A 14,130-nucleotide genomic window follows, 5' to 3' on the forward strand; every position below is an offset into this window, starting at 1 on the left:
CTTCATCTCTTTTAGACATTTTCTTATGTATATATACTTTAAACATTTAAATATTCTTCCATTATGTTAACATTTAGGACATTTAGGCTAAAAACATGGTGTAAATGACCTCGTTTCAAGTTGAATTTGAAACGAGGTCATTTATGTTGTATCTGTTGAGTTTTTAGGTTTGAAGAATCGGTCACCAGTGTCTTCAATTGTATTTGTTTTGGCTGCAACGCTGTTTACCCCTGAAACTCCAAAAGTGCACACTTCACCCTCCCCTCCATCATACTGGTGAGTCGATAATGAGTGAATTTTCATTTCTGGGTGAACTATCCTTTTTAATTAGCTTTTCTCCAGTACTCTACAATGGGGGTTTTATATTCTTTATCTGATCTTGTGTTATTCATACAACTAATTCCCATTCATTCAATGTTTTATTAATTCCAATTCCCCAATCCCATAAACTAAATTCATATCAATAATCAGTCTTGATTCTTCTGCTGGTTGATAGAAGAAAACATTGTGAATGCTTTTATTATGAAATCCCCCCCGCTCTGTTCCTAGTCTGTCTCTGGCTGAATTGACGCATCTGAGCATCTCTCCCGTGCAGGCGCTCAATTGAGGGCACAGCCAAGCCTCTGATCCGCAAACATGGATACGTCCTGAAGATTAACTTCAAATCTGGCAACGTTCGACCTCGACAACGTCTTTGCTTCGGTACACCGAGGAATGATTAAATCTTTGCTCCAGTCCTGATGGAAACGCAAATCTAATCTCCAAACTGGTCAGTGTCGCTCCCCTCGAAGATTAACTACCTCAAACTGTTTATGTGACACAATCTCACAGTCAAACAAAATGTGTTCACATTACCTTAATCCACTTTGCCTAATTCCTCGGAGCTGAGTGGTTGGGGTTGAATAAAAAAACGATGAGTGCACTGATCTGATGAGTGGTGAAAAGTGATGATGCTCCAAACCACTTCTCTCCAACCAAGAAGCATCAGGGGTGTGATGGTGTTTTGGGGGGATTAGGTTAATCTCACTATTATTTAACTCCTCATAAATTAGCCTCATTAGACACTGATAGTTAAGAATCAATTTACACCCTGACAGCTTGTATCATTTGCTTAGGGATTAAGTACAGTCTCTATGTATTACATTATGAGTTATTTAAATTCTTCATATCTGGCGCTCTATGTGCAATGCCCTTGACATGCTGCTGTTACACAATCATTTCCCAATTTGGGATCTCTAAAGAACATCTATCTATCTATCTGTCTGTCTATCTATCTATCTATCTATCTATCTATCTATCTATCTATCTATCTATCTGTCTATCTATCTATCTATCTATCTATCTATCTATCTATCTATCCATATCTGTTATATCTGTTATATCTTCAGGTCGGCTTTGCTGTGAAAAAAATATTAAAACAAAATATATAGATCATTTGCAGTAATACACTGTCAAATTAAACTATTTAGCTTGTTGAAGTATATTTTACTTTTTTTTTAAAACACTCATGATGCTGAAAGATCTGATGGATGACACAAGAAAATACTCAGTACACATGTTTATCATTTGCCTTTTATATATTATCTGAGATCCTCAGGTTTTTGGTTTGTTGCTCTGAATTGGAAGTTCTCCAATTAGAGCTTCAGCCAACTCAGGACACTCATCCCGTTCTCTGGTGTCATCTAGTGGTGGATATATACAGTGTCTAGGGTTGACTCAGGCCACCACAGTTGTTTAATCGCAACACGTGCAGTATTTAGTGATTTTGATACTAAGGGTACTTCACATGTATTCAAACCTAGTTCAGTACACTAGTTTAACATCAACACCACATACATGAGATAATTATAATAGACATTAGCACTCTACATAAGCCTGATCACTATTATTTCTTGAGAAATTCCCCAAAACTTCGCTATGTTTAAGAAAATTAAAAATAAAATCCTGCATCCCCTCTCTCTTTATCAAATCTGATGAATTAATTCATGATTTTTTTTCTTGGCCTACACCTCACCCTCTCAATATACTTAAGTAAAACAGATAAATGAGGTGAGTCCACTTTGATAGTAAAATATAAACCACACCGAAAGGAATCACATACAATGTTTACATTTATAATTGTCACAGAGATGCAAGACATTAACATTGAATGGTTATGTTCAACATGATCACATATCCCTTACATTTGTCGCAGAATAAAAATGACGAGGTTATTAATTAACATTATTTTAATCTTCATTAAGATAATCCTTATATAGACAGTTAGTTAATTTAATTTAATTTACCTTCACCTTGCAGCTAATGTACAGCAGTTTTGATGCTGGAATATAAAAGTATAAAAAGCTTTGTGTCTGTAGTTTAATCAGCAAAACCCCCCACTTGATTTTGTTTATATGTATACACCAGCACCACTGCTCCCGCTGTGAGACCCTGGATGAACTATTGATGTTTTATATCCTATGAAAATAGGAGAGTGTGGAACCGGATGAAAGCTGGACTGGTAGGATGCGGTGGGATTGTAAGTCAGTGAATAGGGTGTGGTGTTGTGGCTCATGTACAAGGAGTTTGCCGGAGTATAATTGCTTCCAACATTGTTAGAACTATGCATGGAGGAATGGTGAGCCATGCTACCATGATATAACAATGATGCATGGTCAGGCAGACCTGGGTTATAGGCAACAGGAGGGTTGATTAATGCTCCGTTATTTGTCAATGGAAGGACAGTTTCCAGTGGCATTGCAAGTTGTTGCCCAGCTGAGCCATTGCTCCGCAGAGAAGGATGGTACGCAGTCGATTTGAGGCTTGAGATACTCGGGACGGGATTGTACCTCATCAGAGATGGGTATCCGGGTGCTGGCTTGTAGCTGAGCAAGTTGGCTGGGTGGTACACGTCAAATGATCCTTTGTCCGTGGGCAAACGACGGCAGAGAAACAGCAGTGCTGAGGCGAAAAGGAAGGCGCCAGTCACCCAACCGATGTACAGAGCCTCTCCCAGCTCCCTCCTCTGAGCGTCAATCAGCAAAGGATTGTAAAAATCTCTAATGATGACGTGACCCGTCCATGACACAGGGATGATGACACAAAAGCATGCCAAGAGCTGCATAACACCTGCGACCATCAGGATTATGGTCCTAGCCCAATCGTTACCCTGAAAACAGGAAATGCACCGCATTCCCGCCAGAGCCACGAGGAGCCCAAGCCCCGACAAGGCCAGAGAACAGCACATCAGTCCCCTGGCTGCCTGCAACTCCGGGGGCAGGAACAGCAACGAGTCGTACGCCTTGCACTGCATCCTGATGTTGGCTTGTCGGTAGCAGTTCATCCACAGGCCCTCCCAGCGGGTTTCCATGACAATTATGTTCGCACCAATGAAAGCAGTTACCTTCCACATGGGCATTCCTGTAGTAGCTGCTGCCCCGATCAGCCCGACCAGCCCGACACACATCGCGGCTATCTCTGTAACACCCTGAAGCATTGTGCAGCGTGAGAGAATCCAGCTGGGTCCAAAAGTAGGAAAGCTCACGTCAACATAAACTCCTGATGCTTTAGTACAACATCTCAGATTCAGAGCCTCTTCTCTTCTGATGCAGTCTGTTTTCAGTAAGAGGCGATATGTTATGAGAAAGGTGCTTTGCTGTCACCTGGTTGGCCCAGAGCGATGGGGGTAAAGAGGATCTCTGCTTATTTTGTGTTTATGGTTCCTCGGGCCCCGACCTGTATCTGCGCCATCAGCTTCTCCTACAGTAAACATTTTCAAGACAATACCAGAACTCACAAACAGGAAGGTTTTCATCAGTTATTATGTTTTTATTTTTCACATTATACTGTATGTGATAACAATTCGCAAACAAATATTCAGTGTAGCACATAAGCTCCTCCAGTACTTCTGTTGTCCACAGGGGAGCAGAGATGACTTCACATTAGTGGAGCAGGAGATGAAGCGCCTCACACAGGCCAAACACAGTTATTGATTGTTGAGGACCAGATGTATATTTTCAGAAATGACAAGTTAACATTTCATACAAGAAGTCAACATATATTCATATTTGTGTAACTCTAAAGCTGCTGAGATGACACAACATGGACAAACAGATCCTTAAATAATAACTAAACCCCTAAATCACTTCATCTTAAAACCAATTTATACAGATATTTAGTAGTGTTGTTGTTTAATTCGGCTCCAAATGAAGACATTTTAGGGCAAAATGTTTGAATTTGACACTAGATGTGGTAAAAATGCATTATTACTGCGCTCTACTGGTTGAAAGATGGCTATTGCAACTGAGTTTGTTGATCTGGACAAAAACAGTCTCAGATTGTAGGACAGGAGTAATATCAAAGAGTGGCACGATTGGTGCAGTGTGTAATTTTTGATAAGTTGGACATTTTATGTTGGAGCTTCAAACATGTTCTCGGTAATTATTCAGCTTTACAACTTGTTTTGAACCCAGAGACTGACTCCACCCTCTCCTGGACGTTCATGGCCTACGAGAGGTCGGACTGGGGAGTGATTGAGCTGAACGGTTCAAATGGAAATGGACCACCATGGTCCTCCACCACACTAATATCCATTCTAGGGGATTCCAGAGGGGAAAAGTCCTCCACTTTAAAAGAACCCTATGTGGCATAGACGCCTCTTGATTCTGTGTCGATCTCCATTTTTTCAGCCACAATCACGTCCACCTTCCTCTCCCCCTCAGTCCCTTGACCAGTTTTTAGCATTTTTCAAAATCCTGCAGGGGGTGGAGTTTAGCACAGACATGTTGGTGAAGTTACACTTGAATTTTGGTGTAACCTTAATTAACACTGAGACAAACACCAATCTCCTGTTTTGATTTAAACTGCTTCACTAAAATTGAAATGACACGACTCTGTAGTTCGAGAACTACTTACGTAGCCTGAACATAGATTTTCTCACTGTTATGAACAACATATGAAGCTAAAGCCAACCAGGAAATTAACTGACACAAGTTGTGGCCTAAAAATACTTTATCTCTATTCAAAGTGACTTGCAAATTCTGATCACATTATTCATGCTGTCAGGTCGTCTGGATTCTTCACAAACTGTCCGGCTCGAGTTGCCTCTGAATCCACACCTTCAACACACAGTCTTAAACCTGCATCTCATGTTTACTCAGTTCCATCAGTTAACAAGCGCCTCCAGGGCATCATACACAAAACTTCAGCAAACAGACACACACACAAGTTTTAGACTCCAATGTCTGTCAGTTTCACACCATTCGTCAGCAAAATATATATATTTCTGTCCCCTTGATTCACCTGTATTTGTTATTCTTTGTGTATAATTTTGTTGGAGGTAAAAAGAAAATTGGGTTGAAACACCTGAATTATTAACATAACTGCGCAGCTTGGTAACATGTCCCAACAGCAAAATGTCATTTTCACAATAAACACAAATACAAAATGTGCCACAAAAACGTTGCTTAAATCATGTGTGAATTATCATAACACATATATACAAACGTTTTAACCTAATGTACAAAATAATTATATTTGATAATACAACACACTTGACAGTAGTGGAAATCACTGGTTTTACTAGTGCTCTTTATCAAAATGTTATACCACAAACAATATATAAAAACAGTTGATTTTAAACGGACGTCACTATGAATTGGATTCATTTGTATTCATTGAAATGTGTTTTTAACTAGAAATGTGTCATAGATCGCACTGTCAAGCATAAAAAGACATTCACTCGCATATATATATATTGAATTGAATTGAATTGAATATAGTGACCATAACTGATTATCATTACCTCGGCCAGTGTTCAGAGATAAGCCACCGCACTGCGTACAGAGGGGTATCTGGAGTAGTTGGAGTAGATAGTTGATGGGTGTCTGGACAGGACTGGTTGTAATTGAGGTTGTAGTTGAGGTTCTGGTCGGGGAATTAGCACCAGCTGCTGAGGCTGTAGGGGCTGTGGGGGATAGGCCATGTAGCTGGAGTCCCTGGAGTAAACATACCTCTCTGAACCTTTGTCTTCAGACTGCAGGTTGCAGCAAATAAACATGCATCCTCCAACGAACAGAAAAGCCGAGGACACCCAGCCGATGTACAGAGCCTCCCCGAGCTCCCTGCGCTGGGCGTCGATCAGCAAGGGATTGTAGAAGTCCCTGATGATGACATGGCCCGTCCACGAAACAGGGATGAGGACGCAGATGCAAGCCATGATGACCATGCTTCCTGCAATGATCAGAACTAGTCGCTTTGCTCTGTCGTTGTTCTGGATACATGACGTGCACTGCAACCCCACCAAGCTGATCAGCAGACCCAGGCCGCCCAGCGCCAGAGCACTGCACATGAGCCCCCTCGCTGCTTGCAGGTCAGGGGGCAGGGCCAAGAGAGAGTCGTACACCTTGCACTGCATCCTGATGTTGGCCTGCCGGAAGCAATTCATCCACAGACCCTCGTAGCGAGTCTCAAACACAATGATGTTCTCCCCAATGAAAGCTGTGACTCGCCACATCGGCATCCCGGTGCTCGCTGCCGCGCCAATCAGCCCGATCAGGGTCAATAAGAGACCCACAATCTCCAGCGCTGAGTTGGCCATCTTGTTCTTTTCCTACGCCTCCAAGCTCATACGTGCAGAAATGTGTGGAGGCAGTGAGACTACAGTTGGATGCATGTAGATTGGAGTGGCTTTGCATCCCAGGGGAGAAGGAGGAGCAGGTTGATGTTCACCTGCGTTCTCTCCTCCCTGTGGACAGGACGCCAGAATGGAAGGGGTGGGACTTACAACCTGTTGCCGTGAAACAGAATCCCCCATTACCTTTTTCTCCTCTTTGCACACCTCACCCAGGAGCTGCTGTAAGCTGCCACTTTGTTTATTCACAGGTCTCAGTTTACACATCTCACTTCACAAAGAAACTGAAAAGAAAAACTTGGGTGTTTTATTAACAAGGGAATTTTTCTTTTTAGTTTCTCAAATGTGTTACTAGCTACATGCATATAAAAAGTACTTCATTTTAATATACTTCCTGTTATAAGTCTAGATATCACACACAATCAGCTCTTGAGCTCAACCTAATGTTTGTCCTGGTCTCCAGGTTTTGTTTATTAAAATTTGACATGACAGGAAAAAACAGAACATTTTTTGATTTGAATGTTGAGCTGCCTCAAAATTAACTCCTCATAATAATCAAAAAATAAAATTTTCAAATGACTTAAAGATTAAAACCCCAATCATTAACAACTACGACTACTAATAATAAGAATTGTCATAAAGAATATATAGTATAAAGGAATTTGTTTATTTTTGAATCATAAGTGAGGACAGAGAACATGACACAAAACATAATCAATTCAATTCTTCATCATTTACTATGGTGGTATTCTGTGTGTTCAGAAAATGTGACTGCAATGGGACTAGAGACACAAAACGTTAACAAAAAGAACATTTAGAAATGCCTATACATTATTTATTGCTGTGTGATGACGTCTCCCTGTCAGTGTTGTATTTCCTGTCTGGATTTCTTGATTTATCTGGGGTCTAAAAAAGCAGCAGCCCTGTGGCTTGTTTGAAATGAAATCTCTTGGCATCTTTGTGTTGTGAGTGTACCCATGTCAGCGGTCTGGTTAAACCAGTTTAGGCACATTTCTACTGCAGACAACATAACAAGTCTCCATGTACACGCAACACGAGTGAGTCAAACAGGAGCAGTGTCAGTGGGAACTTTGTTATCCCAGGCAGGTAGTGAAACATTGGCTATGGTGTAAGCTGTGGTTTACCCTTACTTCTCCATCAGCTTATCAGTTCCTCAGTTTTCTGAACATTATCCCTTTATTATAAACCACAGTTTGGTGACCTTATGTTTTATGTTTTATTTAGTATGTACATTCATTTGGCAGTATTGTATCTGAAAAAGGCCTAGTGCATAGTTTGTTCTCAAAGAGCATGTGAGCAGAGGCTGTAAGGATTACATAACAGATTACATTATTACAGGTTTGAAAAAATATATATTGCGCCTCATTAACTGATATAATTTAGTGAAAATCAATCACATGGAAACAAAGAATGCAGAAATCCAACACAGTTCATCATGATCAAAACACACTTGGCCCTCCTTTGAGAAAGGAATAAAATATCTGGCCTTTTTCAGTGACAGCCTCTCGTCATATTTGTCAGTTTATTCTCAATTGCAATAAGTCCTGGCAAATAAAAAAAAAACATGATTCAAGATAGTCTCTGTGTTTGATTCCACTAGTACTGACTTGGTGTGTATGCTACAGATCCTGGTGGTGGTACAGAGTAGGCAGGCTGGTAGGTGTAGGCCGGCTGGTAAGTGTATGGCTGGTAAGCGTAGGCAGGTTGGTAGACACTGTCCCCGGGGTTGTACACAATCCTCTCATCTGAATCCTGGGTGCGAGGAGCGTGACGGCACAGCAGAATCACTCCGGCACTGAAAAGCAAAGCCGAGGTCACCCAGCCGATGTACAGAGCCTCCCCGAGCTCCCGGCGCTGGGCATCGATCAGCAGTGGGTTGTAGAAATCCCTGATAATGACGTGGCCGGTCCAGGACACAGGAATCAGGGTGGTGACACAGGCCATGAGGAACAGACAGCCTCCAGACACGAGAACAATGTGTTTGGTGCGAGCCCGGTGGTCCACCACTTTGGTACACTTCATCCCCACTGCTGAAACGATGAGGGCGAAGGAGGCGAGGGCCACGGAGCTGCACATCAGACCTCGAGCGGCCTGGAGGTCCGGGGGCAGAAACAGCAGGGAATCGTACACCTTGCATTGCATTCTGATGTTAGCCTGTCTGTAGCAGTTCATCCATAATCCCTCCCAGCGGGTCTCCATGACAATGATGTTCTCCTCAATGAAGGCTGTCACCTTCCACATCGGCAGGCCCGTCACGGCCGACACTCCGATCAGTCCAATGAATCCGATGACGAGTGCCACCACCTCACAACAAATGGCGTCCCTGCGGTCCTTCTTATCGAGTCTCTTTTTCTCCTCGTACACAGAGTCTTGATAATCTGTGTAGGCTTTGGCCTGTTTCTCGTCGTAGTAAGAGCCCACATAAGATTGTGGGGGTTTGCTGTAGCCACTGTAAGCAGTGTACGTGGCCATCGCGGCTTTTGGCTGCACCCTCGCAGCTTCAGAAACAAATCTGAGGAGAAGAGCAAGTCAAGGAACTTATACACCCACAGAAATGCTAACAATGCAATGCAACCTTACTGGTTGAGCTGCTTTATAGCCATCAGATAAATGGGGACACACCAAAGAGCATTGCTCCTTTTGAATGCAAATCCAACTGCCACCACAAACAATCGTCTTGTGATCGGGAACAAATTAAATCACTGTATAAAGTCGCAGTTGATCAAATTATGTTTCTCCTTTTAAACATTTCAATACATGCTCAGTATTGACAGCACAATGTTTAGTGAACCAAAGAAGAACTAGAGAAAATAATTTGGCATACACTTTCATTGCTGTTAGTGGTTGGAACTTAAGAGATAAAAATGAAAGTAGAATGAAAGTAAATGTGTTTATTTAAATTTTTTCTGAGAAGAATTGTCATTATATTCTTAGTTTCCTTCTTTGGGAAGCACCGATCTTTCAAATTAAATTACTTGAATTTGTTTGTGTGAAGGAAATGTAGTTCCTTTTTTATCGAGGTAAATGTGTGTACAGTGTATGAGTCACAAATCTGTTGTTGGTCTCAGACTGAAACCTGAGAGACTGATCATGGACGTCTGACTGTCTCCTCCTCCAGATGTAAACTGAGCTGATAAAAAGGTGTTGAGCACAGAAACGTGAGGAGGTTGGGTTTCATTGTAACACAGTATTGTCCACATGGCAGCAGTTCTCACCTTTAACCAGCACAATGAAGTCTCTTAAACATAAAAACTGTGTGTTTGTTGAGGAGCTGTGAAATGCACTGCCTGAATTTAGTTTCATTTAGTAAGAAAGACATTTTACAAAAATGAGCAGTCTGGAGTTTTTTATTTGATGTTTTTGTGAGGAGTAGGAAAATGCACACCTGACAAAAAATGCAGTTACACAAGCAAAGGTAGAATCAAACCTTTATTAAATCTGTTGATTAGTCTGTATCCATTCAAACCAAAATTAGCATTTGAAAGTGAAAATTGAGGAAAAATACAAATGTAAAAGAACATTAAAAATGGAACAACAGTGTAAAAAACAATTTAAGGAGTGCTAATTTCACGTGAATAGTTATATAATACATTATAATTTCAACATGAATTTATATCGACATATTTTCTTGCAACTGTGCAGTTGTATAATGATTTTGGTTTGAACCAAGAGCAAAAAAACAGTTTTCCCTTTACAAAAACAGCCCAATTTTGGTTTTATGAAACTGCAAAGCTACATACTAAAAATAATTTTGAACGTTAGAGACATGAAAAAAACGGAGATGGCAATGCAGTACAGTTCTTCACACATATTGATGATTCTTATGAGAGGTGGACGGCGTCCTCTTTAGGTAGTCGCTCCCGTATTGGGATGGATTCCTCAGTGGCACCAGAGGTGTACCAGTGTAGTAGGGGTCTTCGTCCTTTGCTCGATGTTTGTTGTAACTGAACAGAACGATGATCCCAGTGATGAGCAAGATGCCAGATGTGGCCCAGCCGATGAAGAGGGCGCTCCCCAGCTCCCGTTTGCGTCCCTCCAACACCAGCGGGTTATAGAAGTTGCTGATGACGGTGGAGCCCACCCAGCTGACGGGGATGATGGTGGTCAAAAAGGACAGTAGATACAAACACCCCCCTAAGGCGAGGATGGTGTTCTTTGATCTGATGTTGTCATCGCAGCAGTTGCTCTTCCTGGACCCAAATCCCGTGATCAACAAGGCGAGGACGACCAGAATTATGGAGACGCATGTGAGCCCCCTGGCCGCCTGCAGCTCTGGCGGGAGAATCAGCATGGATTCATACATCTTGCACTGCATCCTGATGTTAGCCTGTCTCCAGCAGTTCATCCACAACCCCTCCCAGAGGTCCTCCATTACAACAATATTAGCACCGATGAAGGCAGAGACTCTCCACGTGGGCAGGGCGGTGATGGTAACTGTCCCAACCAGGCCGATGAAGCCCAGGACCAGGGCTAAGATGTCCAACTTGGCTTTCATGACTCAGAGGTTAATGCAGCCTGGTCCCTTGTGTTATCTGTCGAACTGTCCCAACTGATCTGGTTTGCACAGCCTTAAATCTGTGATAGCATCACCCTGCATGCAATGTCATCATACTGGTTTGAGATGACTTGACCTTGATTCCTACAATTGGAATTTGAACTGTTTTTAGAAAACTAAAAGCAAACAAGTCTCTCATCCTTGCTGGTCATGCATGACCTGTACCAATGAAAAGAGCGTGACTAGTCGAGTTAAGACCTGGTATTACGGCCCAACCTCAGAGATCCAATTATGACTTGACAATGTTTAGGTAACTTCAAATATTGCACACATCTTTATGCTGCACCCAGTTTACTGTAAGATGAGTAAATCAGCTGTTTCCAAAGTGTGTCAGACAACTGAATAACCAGGAAAATATATAATAAATGTTTTTGCTCGAAATAAGTCAGCAACACTATTGCCCCGGGAAAAAAACAGGATGTGTGGTCAACAAACATTCCCTTTGTTTTCTATGCAAGCCCATTAACACACACACACACACACACAAAGAATCTTGATACGCATCAAACTTCATGTATTTTGTAGGAAGTGTGTTCTGTTCTTCATTTGAGTAAGAACAAATTCTTCTTTGGCTCAGCTCATGAGTAAAAATCAATCATCGCACAGTCGGTCTGCTTAGGGAGCAGTATCAATTAACTCTGCAGCTGTAACTGTCAAATTAATAAACACTTTGACCATAGGTACTGCCATGAAAACTTAAAGGTTCAGTTTGTAGAGTTTAGTGGGGAAGTTTTATGTTGCAGCTGAACACCCTTCACATCACCCTCTGCTTCCATGACATGACAGAAAACCTGTGGTAGACTTCAGTTGTCATAAAAACTCTTAAGGTGTTTAGTTTGTCCAGTTTGGATCACTGTAAAAAAACATGGCGGCCTCCGTAGAGAGGCCCCGCTCCTGATGTAAATATAAAGTATATTAATATAAAGGGCTCATTCTAGGGTAAAGAAAACTACTATTCATACAATTGTAGATGATCAGTGAAAACATCACTAGGATTATTTTATATTCAATATTCGATCCCTTTCACTTAAATCTTACACAATGAACTTAATTTAAATGACAATCTCAACTTGCTTTAACTAAGACTCAACGATTAATACCAAAATGTGAATGGTCTGTTAACACAGGAGGAGGGAATGTTTCAAAAACAATGGGGGGGATTTTGTATTTCCTGTTCTTAAGAAGAGCCACTCCTTTTAAACTCAAGTTGGTCAACCTGTTTCTGAGAAGTGGGAGAGAGAATGAGAGAAGGACGGAGAGAGAGGTCATAGAACAGGAACAGAAACTGAGAAGCCTGCTGAACAGGTTCGCTGAGTGATACTTTCGTCACATCCTCAGCTGCTTCAAATGTAAACAGATTCGCTCATGCAGAGAGACGCCCGGTCGTGAAGTCAGATACACCAAACCTGTGCTGTGCAGTCATTTCTGCATGTGGATGAGCTCGTGTTACAACAATATATTCTGATATAAATGAACTATAATTATATTAAGCTAAGACTGAATGAAACTACATGAATACACAGGTGTAAGATAATGTGGCCGCACAGGAAGTTATGTACAACTACAACAGACTATGTCTGCCCCCTGCTGTATGTAAACATGACTGCACATTGCTGGGCCATAAAACTATTTGCAAAAATATTTAAAAGAAATAAAATTATCGAGTAGGTTTCATGATTTTGGTTTTTGTTTAAAAAGAAACAAAAAAATCAACTCACTTTTTTGTTCTTTAACCCAAAAAGAAGAATGATAGAAGGACCTGGTACAAACAACAGAAAGAAAGGACCGTTTTAAGTTGTTATTTAGTTTTTTGGATTCTGTAACCAAAAACAGTTTTTCTGTTTAAATATAACAAAAGAGATTTTTTATTTTGCTCCCAAAAATTGTGTTCTGTATTCTGTTTTTGGTTTTGAGATGATTAACAGATTTCCAGATTTTTCATTTTAATATTAGCTTCATGAGTGATACCCTACAAATATTTGAAACCTAAATAATTAGAAATATTGAAAATAAATGGAAAAGCCAGTTTTAGTGTTTAAATTTGATTGACAACTAGATTGATATTAAATATAAGAAACTTCATGAAGAAGACAGTGTGCCGGCAGGCAGATAAAATGAGAATGAAACAAAGGAACGTAAGTAATGTAGATTTAGTCATATCAATAAAATATGTTGTTATGTGTTAAATAAGAGCAAAAGCTTTCACAAAAAATAACAAGCAGGGATTTAAGAGTTTGTTCCATAGGTTTGTTCAGTAGGGCTCCTATAGTAAAAGCTCGCTAACCAGCAGGACTCCATATGTGGTTCTTCGTGGTCAAGAGGACTAATCCTAGGCCAATAAATCTGAAAAATAATGTTGGTGGAAGACAATTTAATGCCTTTAAAATTTTTAAATCAATATGAAATATAACAGGAAGTAGGTGAAGGTATGGTAACAGGACTTGTTTGTTGGCAGAAGACGATTACAAATAAAATCACAGCCAGAATTAAAAAAACTGTTCAATTCTGTTCTATAACAACTACATCTGTAAGCTATGATAGTCACCGTGCACGTTTAACTTATCTTAAAATAACTGCTTCTCACACACACCCACCCACCCACATCTCTGCCTGTTTATGGGCCCTGCATGAACACCTCGGCTGCGGGAGTCTGAAGGAGCCGCAGAGCCTTTGTGGTGGAGGTGTTGATTGACAGTAGAGGGACTGGGAGTGACAGGAAGTCCACAGAGCTCAGAAAAACAAAGGAGGAGATAACACTGTGAGTACATGTTGCTGATGAAACACAGGAAGGTGGAAGTGAAAGGCTGCTGTTTATCTCCACTAATGTAATGATACGTGATTGGCGTCCTGATTTTGACATGTTCCTTTTTGCCGCGCACTAAAATTTCAGCTCTCAGAACTTACTGTGACGCCAGATGAGAAAAAAGCATCGCTAAGAAATAAA

The 14,130-nt window shown here is 41.0% G+C and overlaps 4 protein-coding genes across 4 annotated transcripts; all 4 read right to left on the reverse strand.

Moving 5' to 3' along the window:
* Positions 1-2,091: 2,091 nt before the first annotated feature.
* LOC109630149 (claudin-8-like) lies at positions 2,092-3,644 on the reverse strand. Its single transcript, XM_020088172.2, has one exon. The coding sequence runs from the start codon at positions 3,473-3,475 to the stop codon at positions 2,390-2,392; it is 1,086 nt and encodes a 361-aa protein (XP_019943731.2). The 5' UTR covers positions 3,476-3,644; the 3' UTR covers positions 2,092-2,389.
* Positions 3,645-3,782: 138 nt separating this feature from the next.
* On the reverse strand, positions 3,783-6,721 carry cldn8.1 (claudin 8.1). The gene has a single exon (XM_069533771.1). The coding sequence runs from the start codon at positions 6,575-6,577 to the stop codon at positions 5,795-5,797; it is 783 nt and encodes a 260-aa protein (XP_069389872.1). The 5' UTR covers positions 6,578-6,721; the 3' UTR covers positions 3,783-5,794.
* A 330-nt stretch (positions 6,722-7,051) lies between these two features.
* LOC109629952 (claudin-8-like) lies at positions 7,052-9,177 on the reverse strand. Its single transcript, XM_020087927.2, has one exon. The coding sequence runs from the start codon at positions 9,101-9,103 to the stop codon at positions 8,228-8,230; it is 876 nt and encodes a 291-aa protein (XP_019943486.1). The 5' UTR covers positions 9,104-9,177; the 3' UTR covers positions 7,052-8,227.
* A 785-nt stretch (positions 9,178-9,962) lies between these two features.
* LOC109630180 (claudin-17-like) lies at positions 9,963-11,208 on the reverse strand. Its single transcript, XM_020088201.2, has one exon. The coding sequence runs from the start codon at positions 11,124-11,126 to the stop codon at positions 10,434-10,436; it is 693 nt and encodes a 230-aa protein (XP_019943760.1). The 5' UTR covers positions 11,127-11,208; the 3' UTR covers positions 9,963-10,433.
* Between the last annotated feature and the right edge of the window lie 2,922 nt (positions 11,209-14,130).

This window comes from Paralichthys olivaceus, chromosome 11 (assembly GCF_024713975.1).
Source record: "Paralichthys olivaceus isolate ysfri-2021 chromosome 11, ASM2471397v2, whole genome shotgun sequence".
Lineage (NCBI taxonomy): Eukaryota > Metazoa > Chordata > Actinopteri > Pleuronectiformes > Paralichthyidae > Paralichthys > Paralichthys olivaceus.

Excerpts from the sequence above, each read along its gene's own strand:
- LOC109630149 (XM_020088172.2), bottom strand. The coding sequence starts at position 3,475 with ATGCTTCAGGGTGTTACAGAGATAGCCGCGATGTGTGTCGGGCTGGTC.
- LOC109630180 (XM_020088201.2), bottom strand. The coding sequence starts at position 11,126 with ATGAAAGCCAAGTTGGACATCTTAGCCCTGGTCCTGGGCTTCATCGGC.
- LOC109629952 (XM_020087927.2), bottom strand. The coding sequence starts at position 9,103 with ATGGCCACGTACACTGCTTACAGTGGCTACAGCAAACCCCCACAATCT.
- cldn8.1 (XM_069533771.1), bottom strand. The coding sequence starts at position 6,577 with ATGGCCAACTCAGCGCTGGAGATTGTGGGTCTCTTATTGACCCTGATC.